This window comes from Petromyzon marinus, chromosome 23 (genome assembly GCF_048934315.1).
Source record: "Petromyzon marinus isolate PM22_M1 ecotype Great Lakes invasive population chromosome 23, UKy_Petmar_22M1.pri1.0, whole genome shotgun sequence".
Classification (NCBI taxonomy): Eukaryota; Metazoa; Chordata; class Hyperoartia; order Petromyzontiformes; family Petromyzontidae; genus Petromyzon; species Petromyzon marinus.
This window is the reverse complement of record NC_133689.1, coordinates 2,857,109-2,877,103: the sequence shown is the minus strand read 5'-3', so window position 1 is coordinate 2,877,103 and position 19,995 is coordinate 2,857,109. Positions and strand designations below refer to the sequence as shown.

At 51.5% G+C, this 19,995-nt stretch overlaps 1 protein-coding gene across 1 annotated transcript in view; it reads right to left on the bottom strand.

The window, feature by feature from the left end:
• The window catches only part of LOC116945299 (adenylate cyclase type 3-like), a 47,849-nt gene that overhangs the window by 26,965 nt on the left and 889 nt on the right, over positions 1–19,995 (bottom strand). The window contains exons 2-10 of the mRNA XM_076068942.1: positions 16,833–16,982; positions 14,193–14,323; positions 13,381–13,492; positions 10,812–10,939; positions 7,662–7,820; positions 6,262–6,400; positions 4,159–4,263; positions 1,846–1,994; positions 1,176–1,337 (exon numbers count right to left, since the gene is read on the bottom strand). Of these exons, the coding sequence (XP_075925057.1) occupies positions 1,176–1,337; positions 1,846–1,994; positions 4,159–4,263; positions 6,262–6,400; positions 7,662–7,820; positions 10,812–10,939; positions 13,381–13,492; positions 14,193–14,323; positions 16,833–16,982 (1,235 nt within the window). The remainder of the gene's footprint in view (positions 1–1,175; positions 1,338–1,845; positions 1,995–4,158; positions 4,264–6,261; positions 6,401–7,661; positions 7,821–10,811; positions 10,940–13,380; positions 13,493–14,192; positions 14,324–16,832; positions 16,983–19,995) is intronic.

Below are 19,995 nucleotides of genomic sequence, written 5' to 3'. Positions count from 1 at the left end.
CTACACGTGCAGCTACTACACGTGCAGCTACTACACGTGTAGCTACTACACGTGTAGCTACTACACATGTAGCTACTACACATGTAGCTACTACACATGCAGCTACTACACATGTAGCTACTACACATGTAGCTACTACACATGTAGCTACTTGTGCTACTGCGATAATCCGGCACTGGATGCATGTGTGTTGAACTTCTTTCGCACCGTACGTCGCCAACCGTGCAAATCAGGAGGTGAAGTAATGGTGGCGGTGACCACTATTACGATGCTGATGTTGAAAGTGACGATGGTGACAACAAAAATGGCGGTTAGGGAGTCGAACCGGTCCATTTCCAGGTGCGGTTCGGGTAAACCCATCGTCGCCAGGTCTCACCACGAGGTTGAACTCCGGGTAAGAACCCAGGGACCACGGCTGACATGCCTTGTCCTGGGATGGGTAACAACGGTGGAACCTGCCGATGGATCATGGCCATTTCCACTTTAAACACCGTGGCTACAAAGCGCTATTTTATTTGTTTACCACTTGCGATCAGATTTTCCAGATTGAAAACGAATTTCTTGAGAACTACTTTTAGTGTTTAGTTTGTTGTCCTTCCCCCGCACCTCCGATCAGCACGGTTGGCTACGTACGGTGGGAAAGCAGTTCAACATACACACATACATACATTTAGTTCCGGAGAAAAACATGGAATTTGGGTTCGGCTATTCCGTTTTCGGCTCAACAAAGAAAGCGGTTCGTTCCGGTGTCCGGTTTGATCGGACCCCTGCGAAGACGACGGGATGGATGACCCGTGGCCAGGCCCGGACTGGCCACAGAGGGCAGCAGTGCAGAGGGCAAATGCCCGGTGGGTTCGGCCCATTCCGAGAGCCGGTGGATGGGCCAGTTCTGTGTGGGGAAATTGCTAGATGTGATCAAAGTAACATTTTTCTAATTCGACCAAATATTTTATTACCTTTAATGTGTACGCTTAATTTCCTTATTTACGCTCTCAGTTGGCATTAAGTCCCAATATTCTGCAGCCCCAAAGATCCTTCCTCACCAGCGCATTTTATTTTTTGGAACCAGCACCAAATGGGCCCCCTGGGTGTGTGTGCGTTCACATAAGCCATGGGGACGATTTCCAGTCCCGGTCCGTCAAAGTGCCAGCGGCGGCGACGCGCGGGGGGCTCACTGCGGCGAGATGAGGATGTTGGCGAGGAAGGTGAGCAGGAGGATGAGCACCGAGCATCCCACGGCCACCCCGCTTTGTGGCTCCCGCTCGGACGCGAAGCGAGACTCCAGCTCCGAGTCGACGAAGCGCAGGGTCACCTTGCTCGTCTGTCGTCCCTCCGCACTGCGGGACAAGCCGCGGTTAGACGCCGCACGTCCCACGCGTTTGCCTTGGCACTGCCCGCACACCCCGTGGTAAAAGTCACCCGGAATCGGAATATTTATTGACGCTGGAGGAATCCGTAGAGCAATGAAGCTCTTTTCCACAGATGGTCCGCTCGTCCAGTAGAATACGTGCGCCCGCTCTCATCAGATCTATCAGATCTCTCTCCGTTGTTAGCCGCCCTGTTTCTCTCGTTACGATCGCGGGAAGGAGAGAGACAAGAACGGACCGGGTACACTCATATGCAGGGTTGAGCCTGGATAACGCTTGGATGGGCAACGTATCGCTGTACCACTGTGTTGTGTGAAACACGAGCGGGCACGGTGCCGGTGTGCGTGTGGCCATCTCCTCCTCGTGCGCTGTGCCGGCCTTCACAGGTGCTGCTGCTGCTGGCTAACAGCACTTGCCCCAACGGTGTGTGAAGGCTATACGAGGGGTGGGTGAACCTTTGTCTTTGTGTTGTACGTACGTCCTGGCCGTCTCTCTGGCCGCCAGGGCCGCGTCGAGGAGGCCACTCAGGTCGGGTTCCACTGACGAGGAGGAGGCGGGCGCAGCGTCGGGGCCCGGGCCCTCGGGGTGAACGCGGCTGCGACGGTTCAGCACCAGCGCGTCGGCGCCCTGCGGCGCACGGGGACAGCACGGGGAGAACACAAAGACAAAGATCCCCCCGTATAGCGTTAACAGACTGTTGGGGCAGGTGCGGTTAAGCGAGCAGCACCTGTGAAAGCCGGCACACGAGCTGGTGGGTGGCCAGGACCACGTTCGGCTGCTTTTGTCTCACCAGTAGCGATGTGTTTTTTTACACATCACACTAGGCATTAATTTGAGGCTCAGTTGATCTAGGGGAGGCCCAGGACCGGGTTCAGATAATCATCACAGGTGTTGGAGTCAGTGATCGGGAATCGAATTGGCCCGCCGGGTTCACAGCCCAGCGCGCTAACCGCTGCACTACCACTCCCCATGGCACACACACACACGCGTAGTTACAGTGCTTGCGAGAGGGCATAGTGGATGTGGTGCGTCGGGTCGCCACATTTGACCGGCTGGTATTTAAAGACTCGCGCGTGCGCGCGTGGGGGGATGAGTGGGTAGAGATGACGCAACGGCAATAACGCACGGGGGGGGGGGGACACGCAGGTAAACATAACGGGGATTCTGGATGAAACGACAGGAGGTGGGAATGTATCACAGGGGCATGGCAATAGGGAATGGAGGCTGTACGGGGGACGTGACCGCGCTCGCGACGCCACCGCCAACTTCGACCGGGAAAGAGGAACCGGCGATAGCATCGGCGACTGAGTCGACGCGATCCGAGTGGCCGCTGCGTTCGCATTAACAAGACGCACGTGAAAGTGTCGCCTCCTCCTATGATGGTGTTACAGCCCCCCCACCACGTCTGTGTATGCCCCCCACTGTTTGCCTATGCAGGAGGGCTGGCTAGGAGCGACGGACCGCGACAGCCGGAGGAACGATGGCTTGGCGAGGACGAACTACCGATTAAATTAGGTCACCCGCCAGGGCTTCACGTAGAAACTCGCAGTCACCAGCCAGAACGTCAGCCGTCCACGTGCTCATTTATTGACGTTCGTTATTATGACTGCAGCACGTGTGTTCGTTGGACTTCTTTCGCACCGTACGTAGCCAACCCGCGGCGTGATTGGAGGCGCAGCGATTCGAACCGGGACAGTCGCTCCGAACGCGGGGGCCCCAGCGTTTTCTGTCCGCGACAAAAGCGGCACTGCAACGAACAGCGGTGGCGAAGCAGCGGACGCAACCGGCGTTGCACTGAGCGAAGGGTTCTATCAGGAACGTGGCAAGGGAGGCGGTTGCGGGCAAGGGGGGGGGGGGTCTCCGGAGGAAAACGGCGCAAGGACAACAAGGGGGGGGGAGGAGGAGGAGGAGGAGGAGAAATGTCGCGTCCTGCGACGCGATGCCTTTAAACGCGGCTCGAGAACACGGTCTGAGCGAAAGGGAAAAATGGCAAATCTCGTCCGGCGACTCCTTTTGGGGGAGGTTTGAAGGCATCAAATCCGTGGTGCTCAATGTCCGTGGTAGTAGCGATAAATGAGCGACGAGCAAGTGACTGGCCAATGGTCAGAGAGATGGAGGTGGGGAATCAACACGTGATGAAGAAATCAATCAACCGATCCCCTAATACTGCTTTAAGTGATTGTGTACTGTTTGTTGTCGTGACTTTCTGACCCTCCCCTACTGGACATCTGTGAACAAAGAGCTTCATAGCTCATCGGATTTCTCACAGGATAAAAACAGAGATTCTGATTCCGATTGGCTTCTAGCGATCCGAGTCAGGAAGCCATCATCCCGGCTGAAGTTGAGATTGGTTTAACACGCAGACTTTCGCGACCAATATCATCCATAATAGAGTTTTTTTTGGGTTAGATCGCGTAAATAAATGTGTCGTTAAACTCGTCACCACCCGACACAGCCAACTAGTAAGGGTTGTCACGTAAACAGAACGTGGCCATTTCGTCACTAGTACAGCACTAGTGTGTAGTGTAGTGTATAGTGTAGTATACTAGTACAGCACACCGGTGTGTTGGAGAGCCAAGCCACCACATGTACAATCCGAGTACGACGTTTCGCCAGTAATTACAACTAGCTTCATCAGGCGACAGCCAGATTATTTGTGGCGAGATTGGTCATCTGGTGCACCTTAACAGCGCCCTTCACAGAAGCGGCTACCACGTAAAACGCGTAGCTCTGTCTGGTGGCCCATTCTCTGAGCCTGGCCTATTCTGTCTCAGCGATCCGGTGGATTCACCCCTTGGCCTGCAGCGGAAGGGGTTGCAGCACGTGGTCCAGGTGGTCCATCCCGGGTTTTGATGAGCTCCGATGACTTGTCACTGAGGGTCGTGATCTGCGTCTCCTGCGTGTTAAAGGACAGAGATCCTCGCTCATAGCCTCGTAACAGACGTTTGGTGCAGGTGCTGTCACAGCAAGCACCTCCTGTGTACAAAGACAAACACGTGAAGACAAAGATCCCCCGGTATAGCCTGATTAGACTGCTGGGGCAAGTGCTGTTAGCGAGCACCTATAAAGGCCGGCGCGGCACACGAGGGGGTGGGTGGCCAGCACCACGCCCGACCGCTTTTGTCTCCCCAGTGACAATGTTTACACACCGCACCAGGTACCGTACTCCTTTGAGGCTGAGTCGACCTAGGGGAAGCCCAGGACCGGTTCAGATAATGGTCACTGCTGTTGGCCGTGAGCGGGAATCGAACTCGTGTCCCCGGGTTTGTCGCGCTAACCGCTACACTACCGCTCCCCACGAAGACGAAGACATCCACACAGACACACAGACACACATCCACACAGACACACAGACACACGTCCACACAGACACACGTCCACACATACACACAGACACACAGACACACAGACACACGTCCACACAGACACACAGACACATCCACAGAGACACACAGACACACAGCCACACATCCACACAGACACACATCCACACAGACATACATCCACACAGACACATAGACACACATCCACACAGACACACATCCACACAGACACACATCCACACAGATACACATCCACACAGACACACAGACACACATCCACACAGACACACAGACACACATCCACAGACACACATCCACACAGACACATAGACACATGCACACAGACACACATCCACACAGACACACATCCACACAGACACACAGACACACATCCACACAGACACACACACAGCGTGACATGTGCACACGTGATTACAATGAAACCCAGCAATGATTCAATGTTATCGCTGTACAGGGAAGTGCCTGCACAATTCTGTTGTCGAGGACCCATTAAGGCTGGCACGAGGGCTTAGTGTGGCTAGCACCTCACCGGGCTGCCTCGTCTCATTGCTGATGTTAACCAACTAACTAGTCTGTCACTAGTACTAACCAACTAACTAGTCTGTCACTAGTACTAACCAACTAACTAGTCTGTCACTAGTACTAACCAACTATCTAGACAGTCACTAGTACTAACCAACTATCTAGACAGTCACTAGTACTAACCAACTAACTAGTCTGTCACTAGTACTAACCAACTAACTAGTCTGTCACTAGTACTAACCAACTAGATAGTCAATACTACTAACCAACTATCTAGACAGTCACAAGTACTAACCAACTAACTAGTCACTAGTACTAACCAACTAACTAGTCAGTAGTACTAACCTACTAACTAGTCACTAGTACTAACCTACTAGGCAGCCACTAGTACTAACCAACTAACTAGTCACTAGTACTAACCTACTAACTAGTCACTAGTACTAACCTACTAGGCAGTCACAAGTACTAACCTACTAGGCAGTCACTAGTACTAACCTACTAACTAGTCACTAGTACTAACCTAACTAGTCACTAGTACTAACGTACTAACTAGTCACTAGTACTAACCTACTAACTAGTCACTAGTACTAACCTACTAACTAGTCACTAGTACTAACCTATTAGGCAGTCACTAGTACTAACCAACTAACTAGTCACTAGTACTATCCTACTAACTAGTCACTAGTACTAACCTACTAGGCAGTCACTAGTACTAACCAACTAACTAGTCACTAGTACTAACCTACTAACTAGTCACTAGTACTAACCTACTAGGCAGTCACCCTTCCATTGACTGGTCACTTCCCCCACGCCTCTTGTATGAGGGCTGCCCAGGCGCTCTTGGGAGGCCCGGCACAGAATACCCCCACAGCCCCCCCCCCACCCCCCTTATTCTACCATCCAAGAGCCCCCCGTTATGGGGGGCCCTCTGTGCGAAAATTTGTACCCCCTCTCCTCACCCCTTCACCGCCCCCCCCACCATCAAACCCCCCCCCCCCCCCGTGGCCGTCTCCTCTCGCCGCCCTCACCCCCTCGGCGGGGGGCACCACGAGGTAGGTGATGATAGATTTGTTCCGGAGGTAGTCGCTCCGCTCGCCACCGTTGCCGGCCTCCAAGGCGAACTCCCCGTGCAGGCACTGGCACGTGGACTGGGAGATGTGCACGCGCCTACGGGGGGCAGTGTGGTCACGTGCAGGGCAGTCACGAGCAGCGTGGGTCACGTGCAGGGCAGTCACGACCAGGGCAGTCACGACCAGGGCAGTCACGAGCAGGGCAGTCACGACCAGCGCGGTCACGAGCAGGGCAGTCACGAGCAGCGTGGGTCACGTGCAGGGCAGTCACGAGCAGGGCAGTCACGTGCAGGGCAGTCACGTGCAGGGCAGTCACGACCAGGGCAGTCACGAGCAGCGTGGGTCACGAGCAGGGCAGTCACGTGCAGGGCAGTCACGAGCAGCGTGGGTCACGTGCAGGGCAGTCACGTGCAGGGCAGTCACGACCAGGGCAGTCACGAGCAGCGTGGGTCACGAGCAGGGCAGTCACGTGCAGGGCAATCACGAGCAGGGCGGTCACGACCAGCGTAGTCACGAGCAGGGCAGTCACGACCAGCGCAATCACGTGCACTTTCAAACATATATTGAAAACGAATTTCTTTAGAATTGCTTATTGTGGTGTTTATCACGGTTGGCTACGTACGGGGCGAAGGAAGTTCAACGCACAAACGCACGGATGCGGAGGGAAGGACAACAAACTAAACACAAGAAGCAGTGATAAATGAAATAAGTTTTCAATCTAGAACTCGATCCCGTACAGCTTTACACGCATAAATCGACTTCGAGATGTCATAATACAAGGATTAAAGAGAGGCCACAGTAGGCACTGTGCCGAGGGATTTCTCACTCACCCACTCATCGACTCACTCACCCACTCACTCATTCACCCACTCATTAATACACTCATTCACCCACCCATTCAGCCGTTCACTCACTCACCCACTCATTCACTCACCAGGGCCGTATTATACAAAAGGCCACAGTAGGCACTGTGTCGAGGGACTACTCACACACTCACCCAGCCACTCATTCACCCACTCACTCATTCACTCATTCACCCACTCACTCACCCACTCACTCATTCACCCACTCACTCACCCACTCACTCATTCACTCACTCACCCACTCATTCATTCACCCACTCACTCACCCAGCCACTCATTCACCCACTCACTCCCCCAGCCACTCATTCACCCACTCACTCACTCATTTACTTACTCGCCCACTCATTCATTCGCTCATTTATCCACCCACTCACCCACACACCAGGGCCGTATTATCCAAAAGGCCACAGTTGGCACCGTGCCTAGGGCATACGAGAACCAAAGTGTGAGCTCACACGAGAGAGTTGAAATTAAAACGCTCTGGAAGTTCCTAACCCTGGGATTCCGGCCGATTCCATCTTGTTGGCGAGCGTCACATCGGTGGACCAGACGTCGTACTGCCAGTTCTTCTGGCCCAGCACTCCGCCCAGCACGCAGCCCGTGTGGATGCCCACTCGCATGTTCACGTCCGTGTTGGTCATCTTGCGCACGTAGCTGTAATCACAGAGGAGTCAGCCTGCAGTGAGAATAGACTGGTGGCCACGGGAGGTAATGACAGGGGAGTCAGCCTGCAGTGAGAATGGACTGGTGTCCACGGGACGTAATGACAGGGGAGTCAGCCTGCAGTGAGAATGGACTGGTGCCCACGGGAGGTAATGACAGGGGAGTCAGCCTGCAGTGAGAATGGACTGGTGGCCACGTGAGGTAATGACATGGGAGTCAGCCTGCAGTGCGAATGGACTGTTGGCCACGGGAATGATCGAGAATAGGAGCGTGGCCAGGTGACGGAGCGAGCGGTCTAGAACCAGCGAGAAGGTTCGGGAATGGGGGCGTGGCCTCGCATCGTATATAAAGGAGATGCATGGGAGACTCGAGGCTGTTGCATTGGGGGTCTCTGCCTGTTCCAGTGTGAGCACGTGGCTCCTTAATAAATAAACCATCTCAAGACAAGTGTGACGAAGTCGTCACTACATAGCAGCTGCCAGAGATGAGAGAGAGAGAGATGTCAGTCGCGCGCGCAAGCTCTCTCTCGGTCGGGCCGGCCCCCGCGGCACCTGCCGGGTCCGTCCCGTGACCCTCCTTTGTCAACGAGAGCCTTCGACACTTCACGCGGTGGCCTCAAAGTGGACCTAGTCTGGCACAGGCGCCGTGGTGACGTCACCGTCACTTGGGTGCGGTAGTGTAGCGGTTAGCGCTACGCTGCGCTACGAACCCCGGCGACCCGAGTTCGATTCCCGCTCACGGCCAACACAGGTAACGGGGAATCAGAACCCGGTCCTGGGCCTCTCCTAGGTCGACTCAGCCTTAAATGTGTACCTGGTGCGGTGTGTAAACGTCGCCGCTGGGGAGACAAAGGCGGTCGGGCACGGTGTTGGCCACCCATACCATCGTGTGCCTTTGTGGCATTAATAGGTACTCGCTAACAGCACTTGCCCCAGCAATCTGTTAAAAAGCTATCGAGGGAATCTTTGTCTTTGTTATGCCAAGCGCTGTTAGTGGCAACAAGAAAGACAAAGATCACCCGTATAGCCTTAACAGGCTTTTGGGGCAAGTGCTGTTTGCAAGAACCTATGAAGGCCCGAACAGCACACGAGGTGGTGGTATTGCCAGCACCACACCCGACCGCCTTTGTCTTCCCAGTGATGTTGTTTATACACCGCATCGGGCACTCATTTAAGGCTGAGTCGATCTAGGGAAGGCAAGGGTACTGATTTAGATATTCGTCACTGACGGTAGCTGTGACCAAAAAACAAACTTCACTCGCCGGGTTCACTGAACTATAATCCAGGCCACCTGGGTTCGATTCCCTACTGTGGACACATCGTGAGTGATTCAACAACTCACCGTCGTGAGATTATCACATAACAGAACGTCGCTTCTAATCGTTCAGTTTTAATGCAAAGCACTTGGCGAGTTAATTCTAAGTCCAGTGAGTGGTCTGGTTCAGCCAATTAGTGAGCACAAAGGTTAATTAACCAATTGAGACTGCACCCAGCAAAGTGATCAAATGTGCAACACCATTTTTTAAATAAAGCGCTCATATTCAGAAACCCGTTTAGTCTGAGAGGTTAATGAGTAATTACGGCGCTAATTAATCATTGCGCATGCACCTGGGTGCAAGTGCAAATCCGTGACGTTATTAATTGGGTTTTCACTGCTCTTGTGCCTGCCTGCTCTGTTTCCCTGCCTACTCGTCTCAGCCTGCCCGCCATCTCTATGACATGGCAGTCCTTTTTTGTCAAATCATTATCTGCCTGCCTGCCCGTCTTCTTTGCCTGCCTCTCTGGTTTCGTATCTGCCTCCCTGTGCCTCCGCCTTCGCCTTCAATGTCTCCCCTCGAATCGCCTTCCTGTCATCCTGCGTCTGTGCCTCTGTGCTTTCTAAGTCTGCTTTCTCCCCTTCATATCTGCCTCTCTTGCTTGTCTGCCTTGTTCCCCTCTTGTCTGCCTCTCTCTGTCCCTCTGCCTTCCTGTCTGCCCGTGTCTCTTTGCCTTTCCATCTGTCTCTCCCCTCTTGTCTGCCTCTCTCTGTCCCTCTGCCTTCCTGTCTGCCCGTGTCTGTCTGTCTTTCCATCTGTCTCTCCCCTCTTGTCTGCGTCTCTCTGTCCGTCTGCCTTCTTGTCTGCCCGTGTCTCTCTGCCTTTCCATCTGTCTCTCCCCTCTTGTCTGCGTCTCTCTATCCCTCTGCCTTCCTGTCTGCCCGTGTCTCTCTGCCTTTCCATCTGTCTCTCCCCTCTTGTCTGCGTCTCTCTATCCCTCTGCCTTCCTGTCTGCCCGTGTCTCTCTGCCTTTCCATCTGTCTCTCCCCTCTTGTCTGCCTCTCTCTGTCCCTCTGCCTTCCTGCCTGCCCGTGTCTCTCTGTCTTTCCATCTGTCTCTCCCCTCTTGTCTGCGTCTCTCTGTCCCTCTGCCTTCCTGTCTGCCCGTGTCTCTCTGCCTTTCCATCTGTCTCTCCCCTCTTGTCTGCGTCTCTCTGTCCCTCTGCCTTCCTGTCTGCCCGTGTCTCTCTGCCTTTCCATCTGTCTCTCCCCTCTTGTCTGCGTCTCTCTATCCCTCTGCCTTCCTGTCTGCCCGTGTCTCTCTGCCTTTCCATCTGTCTCTCCCCTCTTGTCTGCGTCTCTCTATCCCTCTGCCTTCCTGTCTGCCCGTGTCTCTCTGCCTTTCCATCTGTCTCTCCCCTCTTGTCTGCCTCTCTCTGTCCCTCTGCCTTCCTGCCTGCCCGTGTCTCTCTGTCTTTCCATCTGTCTCTCCCCTCTTGTCTGCGTCTCTCTGTCCCTCTGCCTTCCTGTCTGCCCGTGTCTCTCTGCCTTTCCATCTGTCTCTCCCCTCTTGTCTGCATCTCTCTGTCCCTCTGCGTTCCCCGTCTCGGTCCCTCCGCATCTCTTGTGACCTCTCTTGCTTTATCTCTGCCTGTCTCTCTCTCTCTCTGTGTCTGTCTCTCTGACCCATCCCCTCCCTCTCCTTGTCTGTCTGTCTGTGTGTCTCACGAGATCGCCTCCACCATGTCGAGGCCCATCTTGATGCAGCACACCGCGTGGTCCGGGATGAATTCGGGCACTCCACACACGCAGTAGTAGCAGTCGCCCAGGATCTTGATGCGCAGCTGCTTGTGATTCTGCCCACAGATTCCTCATCACCATCAGCATCATCGTCGTCGTCACCATCATCATCATCACCAATCATAATTCGAGACCCAAACATCATCACACATCCTCTGGCTTTGACATTCCTCCTCCTTGAACCATCAACAGCATCAGAACATGAACAGGGCCGATGGGCAGCATCTCCTTCATGAATGGAAAATTAAAGACGCGAGCAGCATATTATTTTTATTATTTGGTTCTTTTGGTGAAGCCACGTAGATATAAAATAAGAATAAAAATAAAGTTAATTAAAAAAACACTAATGTAGACTGTAGTTTGGTGAGTGTACTGGCAGTCTATAATGTAGACTGTAGCCTGGTTATTAAACTGAGCGAGTGTACTGGCAGTCTATAATGTAGACTGTAGCCTGGTTATTAAGTTTGGTGAGTGTACTGGCAGTCTATAATGTAGACTGTAGCCTGGTTCTTAACCTGAGTGAGTGTACTGACAGTCTATAATGTAGACTGTAGCCTGGTTATTAAGTTTGGTGAGTGTACTGGCAGTCTATAATGTAGACTGTAGCCTGGTTATTAAACTGAGCGAGTGTACTGGCAGTCTATAATGTAGACTGTAGCCTGGTTATTAAGTTTGGTGAGTGTACTGGCAGTCTATAATGTAGACTGTAGCCTGGTTCTTAACCTGAGTGAGTGTACTGACAGTCTATAATGTAGACTGTAGCCTGGTTATTAAGTTTGGTGAGTGTACTGGCAGTCTATAATGTAGACTGTAGCCTGGTTCATAACCTGAGTGAGTGTACTGACAGTCTATAATGTAGACTGTAGCCTGGTTATTAAGTTTGGTGAGTGTACTGGCAATCTATAATGTAGACTGTAGTCTGGTTATTAAACTGAGTGGCGTACTGGCAATCTATAATGTAGACTGCAGCCTGGTTCTTAACCTGAATGAGCGTACTGGCAGTCTATAATGTAGACGTATTACTCGTTCTTTCAGTAATACAAATAAAATAAAATAAACCACGCCGTTTCGAGTCAAAAGTTTCAAGTTAAAATTTACACGAGCCGCAATTGCGGGACTGTGGCCATGCAACCCAAACTATGGGCCACATCGCAACCCACTGTGGTGTGCGCTCCTTCAACAGAGGAGAAACAGCAACACTCTCTCTCGCTCTCCTGAAGCCCTCTCGTGGCTAGCAAGAGCTTAATATTGGCATTGAGCTCCTGGGCACATTGCCACACGCAAGAAATGTATTATTTTATTCTCATTCTACGTGACTTTACCGAAAGAACCAAAGAAGAAGAATCACACTCCATACATATATCATGACGTCTATCCCAGGTCCCTTTACATATTAGTGCAATGGTCACCCCCTATATCTGTGAAGTTTCTCTAAATTTATTTTGTAATTGTACTTTGAGCGGTCTTAAAAACAATCCGCCCAAGTCAACTTATGCGACAGGGAATTGATTCATGAACATCGACAAAGTGTTTTATGCAATATTTTAGATTACTCCCGTGACGCAATTGTTCTTGCGCCGATTCATATTCGCTAAATTTATTTATTTTATTCGTTTTGCATTTGTCAAATTGCTGATCAGTGTCAGTTAAAACCTAAAAGAGTTCACCAAACTATACTGGTGCGGTGCGGGGTGGTGAGACTGGCCAGGCGGTCGACTATTCATCGCCTATTCGCAGAGGTTCGCGGTTCGATGGCCAGCGGCAGCCCTCGTCAACACTGCCGTGTGACTCTTCACCAGCCGTACGTGCCGCCTGATTCGCTCATTCACTCAGAGTGGACGCTCAAGACCCCGTGACGTCTTTCAAAAGGAGCAGGAAGTCACGTGTGTTCCAGCGTCACCACCCAAACCTATCCTAAGTTAAAACATTTACAATTTAATATAATTGGGTACAACCATATAGCAACATCGCTCCCTCTACACAGACTATACTCGGCTGTGAGAATACCCCCCCCCCCCCTCGCTCCCCTAATGTGAAACTACTGTAGACCATGTGAAACACAACGCTGCAAAGCGATAGCATGGGTCTGTCAAATATGGAGGCCTAAATTAAGACAAGATAAAGTACATGTGACCTGCCCACAAATGGTTATTCCGAATCATGTGCTTGCCCAAATAAGAAGTTATGGAACAATAATCTATAGAATAGCGATTTCCAATCCATGCTCGATCCCATGCTCAATCCCATGCTCGATCCCATGCTTAATCCCATGCTCGATCCCATGCTCAATCCCATGCTCGATCCCATGCGTAATCCCATGCTCGATCCCATGCTAAACCCCATGCTAGATCTCATGCTCGATCCCATGCTCGATCCCATGTTAAAATAATGCAAATATAAAGCTTACTAATAACAGCACTTGCCCCGATAGTCTGCTCTCAAAGTGTGTTGTATGTAAGTGTGCAGTGTGTGAGAGTAAGTGAGTGTGTGAGCTCACGTCGGACAGCTGATCGAACCTCGCGAAGAGTTCGTTGAGCAGGCGCACGAGTTCGTTCGCACTGCACGCGGAGGCGAGCTGTGTGAAGCCCACGATGTCCGCGAACAGAATACTACCACACCATCACCACCATCATAAACATCATCATCAACATCATCATCAACACCAGCGAACAGAATACTACCCCGGTACCACCACCACCATCATCATCAACACCAACGAACATAATACTTCCCTGGTCACACCACCACCATCATAAACATCATAACCATCATCATCAACACCAGCGAACAGAATACTACCCCGGTACCACCACCACCATCATCATCAACACCAACGAACATAATACCATCATTGTCTTAAGATGCAACAATCACCATTGCCTTATCAGCATCATGATCATAATCTTACTAAATCAGCTTCATCACCTTACTATGCACCGTTACTCAACCTAATAACGCACGGCAACCATCGCATCCCGACTAACGCAACTTGACAGAACCCTCCTGAAAAAAGAGTCACGTGACTCGGTGATGCCTTCCTGGGTAAACACGCAAAGAAGCATCAACAATAATAATAACAACAATACAACAAAAACCACTACAAACAATCGTTGCCATCATCACCACTGCGGAAGTTACCCATCATCATCATCACCACCGCAGTTGGCTCCGTACGGCGCGAAAGAAATTCAGCATACACACATGACGACCATTCGCCCATCATCTCTCTCGTCACCCCCCCCATCCGAAGCTCCCCCCCCCCACAGGGCCCCCCCCAGCCCCCCCCCAGCCCCCCCTAGCCCCACGCACCTCACGTTCTCGTGGCGGTACATGTAGAGACTGCTGAACTGCTGCGTGTCGTTCTGACTCTTGTCCTTCCTGATGTCCGTCAGCATCTCGTCCGCGATGTGATGCGGCAGTATGGACAGCAGGAGCCGTTCCTGGCGTCACAGCCGTCATTCATTCGCTCGCTGATTCATTTACGAATTTGCTTGTTCGCTGAGTGCAATCATTTTTCATTCATTCGCTCGCTGATTCATTTACGAATTCGCTTAGGGCAATCATTTTTCGTTCATTCATTCGCTCGCTGGTTCATTTACGAATTCGCTTGTTCGCTTAGTGCAATCATTTTAAATTCATTCATTCTCTCGCTGGTTCATTTACGAATTCGCTTGTTCGCTTAGTGCAATAATTTTTCATTCATTCAGGAGAGAGAGCAGACGTTGAGCCTGAGCCCGCAGCCGTCATTCATTCGCGCATTCAATTGATCACTCGGCTTATTCGTTCAATGATCATTCACTCACTAATTCATCAATTCGCCCCAAGGAACAGAGCCTTGACCTCACAACATCAAAAGTGCTGTTTGTTACTGGGCTACTTGGCGACCCGGGCCGTTGTAATAAAAAAAGAATCCCCGATAAGATCTGCTTGTGGTTGCGTCTGTAGCGTGCGGGGTGCCTAGGATCGCTCTCATCCCTCGTTGACACCACCGAGGGAGGCTCTGGGAGTTCAATTCCCTACCCTGGCTCCGGTGACATCCACCCCTCCTCCCCTCACCCCATACAGCCCCTGCAACAGCACAGAGGACGCCCACCTCCAGTGTACAGTCATAGGATTCAATAACAACCTGGCAAGCCAGGGAAATAAGGGAGCCTAAATGTTGTGAGGATATTCAGCGGCACGCGTGTACAAATACGCGAACGGAAACACACAAACGGGCACGCAACCGAAGACCCAGATTGTTTATACCGCGCAATGTTATTGTTATTATAATTTTTTTTGGAGCTTGTTTAGCTGCCAATCGTGCCCCAAAGATAAATTGGATCTGGGCCATGGTCTCTTGCTGAAGGCTGCCTGCTCCGCGTTGTTAAACGCCAGGCGGGCGCGCAATCACGACAAAAAGGACGCCTGGCCGGGCTCTGTCTGAAAACATCGTCCACCCAGTTTGAACATTGGTTCAGGAGGAGACGCGTCTCGTGACAATGATCCGAAGGAGGAAGAAGAATGCGGATTAGGCACATCCTGGGTGGTGAAAGGTTGATGGAGGAGGACGGAAGGATGCTAGGCGATGGCGCTGTGTACACGTTCAACTTTTTTTTCGCACGGTACGGAGCCGACCGCGCTGATCGGAGGTGCGGGGTGAGGGGGGGAAGACAAAAAGCAGTTCTAAAGAAATGAGTTTGTCAATCTAAATGATGATTTAAAAGTGTACAAGCTCCAGTGGCTTCCTAATATCGGAAGGAAGAACGTTCCAGAAGGCCGCAGAAGCGCGTCTGAAAGCGCCGCGCGATGATGCGGTGAGCGCCGTCTTTGTTCGACGGAGAGCCAAGAGCCGCTGCTGCTGCGAGGATGATCGGAGTTTGCGTGACTGATGGTTTTATGTTCCTTGACGAGATCAGCGAGGTGGTATTGTGGCTCATTTGTGGCGAGCGCTGTGTGTGATGAGCGCTGTGTGTGTGATGAGCGCTGTGTGTGTGATGAGCGCTGTGTGTGTGTGATGAGCGCTGTGTGTAGGATGAGCGCTGTGTGTGTGATGAGCACTGTGTGTGTGATGAGCGCTGTGTGTGTGATGAGCGCTGTGTGTGTGATGAGCGCTGTGTGTGTGATGAGCGCTGTGTGTAGGATGAGCTCTGTGTGTAGGATGAGCGCTGTGTGTGTGATGAGCGCTGTGTGTAGGATGAGCGCTGTGTGTGGGATGGTGGTGCCGCGTGTTTATGATGAGCCAGACAAGACAGAAGACGTGGATCGATCGGGCACGTCCTACGGTGGAGATTGCTTGACGAAGGAGCTTCTGGGAAGATGTTGACAGAGAGAGAGAGAAGTGAAGGCAGGTGTCATAGAGATAAACAATCTGCTTGACAACTTGAAGGAGGCGGAGGGGAGGGAGGGAGGAATGGGGGTGAGTGGTTGGTTAGGGGGGAGGTTGAGTGGGTAAGTAAATCGCCCAGGGCGTTAGTGAACTGGTGGACGAGTAGGTGAGTGAATGAGCGAGTTGAATAAGGGGAAGAGTTGGCGAGTTAATAGGCGAACGAGTAGGTGAGTGCATTGGTGAGCGAGAGAGAGAGGGAGAGGGAGCCAGTGAGTGAGTGATATTTCCAAAAATAATAATACAGACACCATCACATTCGTAGAGGCAGCATTTACTGCCTGTGCAGCGTTTGCATCATCGACCCGACCTGAGAATCACACCTACCCCAACACACTCGCTCCCTGCGCCCTAGGCCCTAGGGCATCACAACCAGGATGTACAGGATCGGGTGCAGGCTGTGCATGACGGTGCAGGAGAGTTGAAGCGCTTGCAGGTGGGTGCATGCAGGAAGAGGGGGACCAGGAGGATGCAAGGGGAGCAGGGGGGGGGGGGGTGTGCAGGTGGTTGCAGGGTGATGCAGGAGGATGCAGGTGCGTGCAGGGTGTTGCGGAGTGGTGCAGGGATGGTGCGGGAGCCCTCACCTGCTGCAGCCTCTGCTCGTCGAGGCTGAGTTTCACCTCGAGTGACTGCCTCGCCTCCACGAAGGCTCGCCGCTGCTTGCGGTCCGCCATGAGGTAGGCGAGCAGCCCGGCCAGAGCCCCGCACAGCAGCACCAGGGCGTCCGCCACCAGCTGCGCGGTGGGGGGGGGGGCACGGTTAGAGTGCGGGTCACGGTCACGGGAGTCGGGTTTCGATAACAGAGTTGGAGGGGGAAAGGTGAAGTGTTTGGTTCTCTTTGAGGGTTGGGGTTGGAGAGTTGAGGTCAGGGGAGGTGGTCGTGATTTGGCAAATACAATGTGGATACAGTGTTTTGTTTAGAGTGAAAATTCGTGTTTAGTGGGGCGCCTCAATAGCTCACACGCACTCTGTCCAGTCACCACAATCACGCGAGTTGCTTTAGCAACAAATCACGAGGCAGCACCCAGCCTCAACTGTCTGTTACTCAACTTTACCGACCCACCCCCAAGGGACGATGATGATGAGTTGAGTTTGAGGACGAAGGTTTCCTGTAACTGCCTCCCAACACCATCGGTCACTAACACTATCAGTCACTAACACCATCAGTCACTAACACAATCAGTCACTAACACCATCAGTCACTAACACCATCAGTCACTAACACTATCAGTCACTAACACCATTAGTCACCAACACAATCAGTCACTAACACTATCAGTCACTAACACTATCAGTCACTAACACCGTCAGTCACCAACACTATCAGTCACTATCACTATCAGTCACCAACACAATCAGTCACTAACACTATCAGTCACTAACACTATCAGTCACTAACACCATTAGTCACCAACACTATCAGTCACGAACACTATCAGTCACTAACACTATCAGTCACTAACACTATTAGTCACTAACACCATCAGTCACTAACACTATCAGTCACTAACACAATCAGTCACTAACACTATCAGTCACCAACACTATCAATCACTAACACTATCAGTCACTAACACCATCAGTCACTAACACTATCAGTCACTAACACTATCAGTCACTAACACCATCAGTCACTAACACTATCAGTCACTAACACAATCAGTCACCAACACTATCAGTCACTAACACCATCAGTCACTAACACTATCAGTCGCCAACACTATCAGTCGCCAACACTATCAGTCACTAACACCATCAGTCACTAACACCATCAGTCACCAACACTATCAGTCACCAACACTATCAGTCACTAACACCATCAGTCACTAACACTATCAGTCGCCAACACTATCAGTCGCCAACACTATCAGTCACTAACACCATCAGTCACTAACACCATCAGTCACTAACACCATCAGTCACTAACACCATCAGTCACTAACACCATCAGTCACTAACACCATTAGTCACTAACACCATCAGTCACTAACACTATCAGTCACCAACACTGTCAGTCACTAACACCATCAGTCACTAACACCATCAGTCACTAACACTATCAGTCACTAACACCATCAGTCACTATCACTATCAGTCACTAACACCATCAGTCACTAACACCATCAGTCACTAACACCATCAGTCACTAACACTATCAGTCACTAACACTATCAGTCACTATCACTATCAGTCACTAACACCATCAGTCACTAACACCATCAGTCACTAACACTATCAGTCACTAACACCATCAGTCACTAACACTATCAGTCACTAACACCATCAGTCACTAACACTATCAGTCACTAACACCATCAGTCACTAACACTATCAGTCGCCAACACTATCAGTCGCCAACACTATCAGTCCCTAACACTATCAGTCACTAACACCATCAGTCACTAACACTATCAGTCACTAACACCATCAGTCACTAACACCATCAGTCACTAACACTATCAGTCACTAACACCATCAGTCACTAACACCATCAGTCACTAACACCATCAGTCACTAACACCATCAGTCACTAACACCATCAGTCACTGACACCATCAGTCACTAACACCATCAGTCACTAACACCATCAGTCACTAACACTATCAGTCACTAACACCATCAGTCACTAACACCATCAGTCACTAACACCATCAGTCACTAACACCATCAGTCACTAACACTATCAGTCACTAACACCATCAGTCACTAACACCATCAGTCACTAACACCATCAGTCACTAACACCATCAGTCACTGACACTATCAGTCACTAACACCATCAGTCACTAACACCATCAGTCACTAACACCATCAGTCACTGACACTATCAGTCACTAACACCATCAGTCACCAACACCATCAGTCACTAACACCATCAGTCACTAACACCATCAGTCACTAACACTATCGGTCACTAACACCATTAGTCACTAACACTATCAGTCACTAACACCATCAGTCACTAACACCATCAGTCACTAACACTATCAGTCACTAACACCATCAGTCACTGACACCATCAGTCACTAACACTATCAGTCACTAACACTATCAGTCACTAATAGTCGACAACAAATCTCAAGGTGGTGGTCAAAGGGGGGGGGGGGTCCCAACTCGTAGCTTTGGCCACCAGGGAGGGTGGGTGGCGGGGGGGCAAGACACCCCCTTGCCCCCCTCGCCCCCCACTGCCCCCCACGCTACTGCCTGGGATGTATTTAATTGGCACGAGTGACGGTTGCGTGCGCGCAAGGGCGCGCGTTCGAAGCGGCAGTGCCGGGCGCGCGAGTTCTGCGATGGGCAACTTGGGGGCTCGGACACAAAGGGGTCCAGGCAAGCGAGGGTCAGAGAGGAGGGTGGGGGGTCGATTTAGACCCACGCAGTCCTCGCGGTTAAGGGTTGCGGGCAATGATTTTCCTTTGATCGATTCGGCCACGCAGTTTCCTGTCGGGAAAAGTCGCGGAATGGGTAGAGCAGTTGACAGCGACGCTTCATTTGAATTTGGATCGACATGACGAGACTTATCATAACCCCCTCCCCACCTACCCCACCGCCACCCTCACGGTCCCCGTTACGGACAGACAGACGGATCAACAGACAGACAGACAGACGGACAGCCAGACAGACAGACAGACTAACAAACTGATAGACAGACGGACCAACAGACGGACACCCAGACAGACGGACAGCCAGACATACGTATCGACAGACAGACAGACAGCCGGACAGAGAAACAAACAAACTGACAGA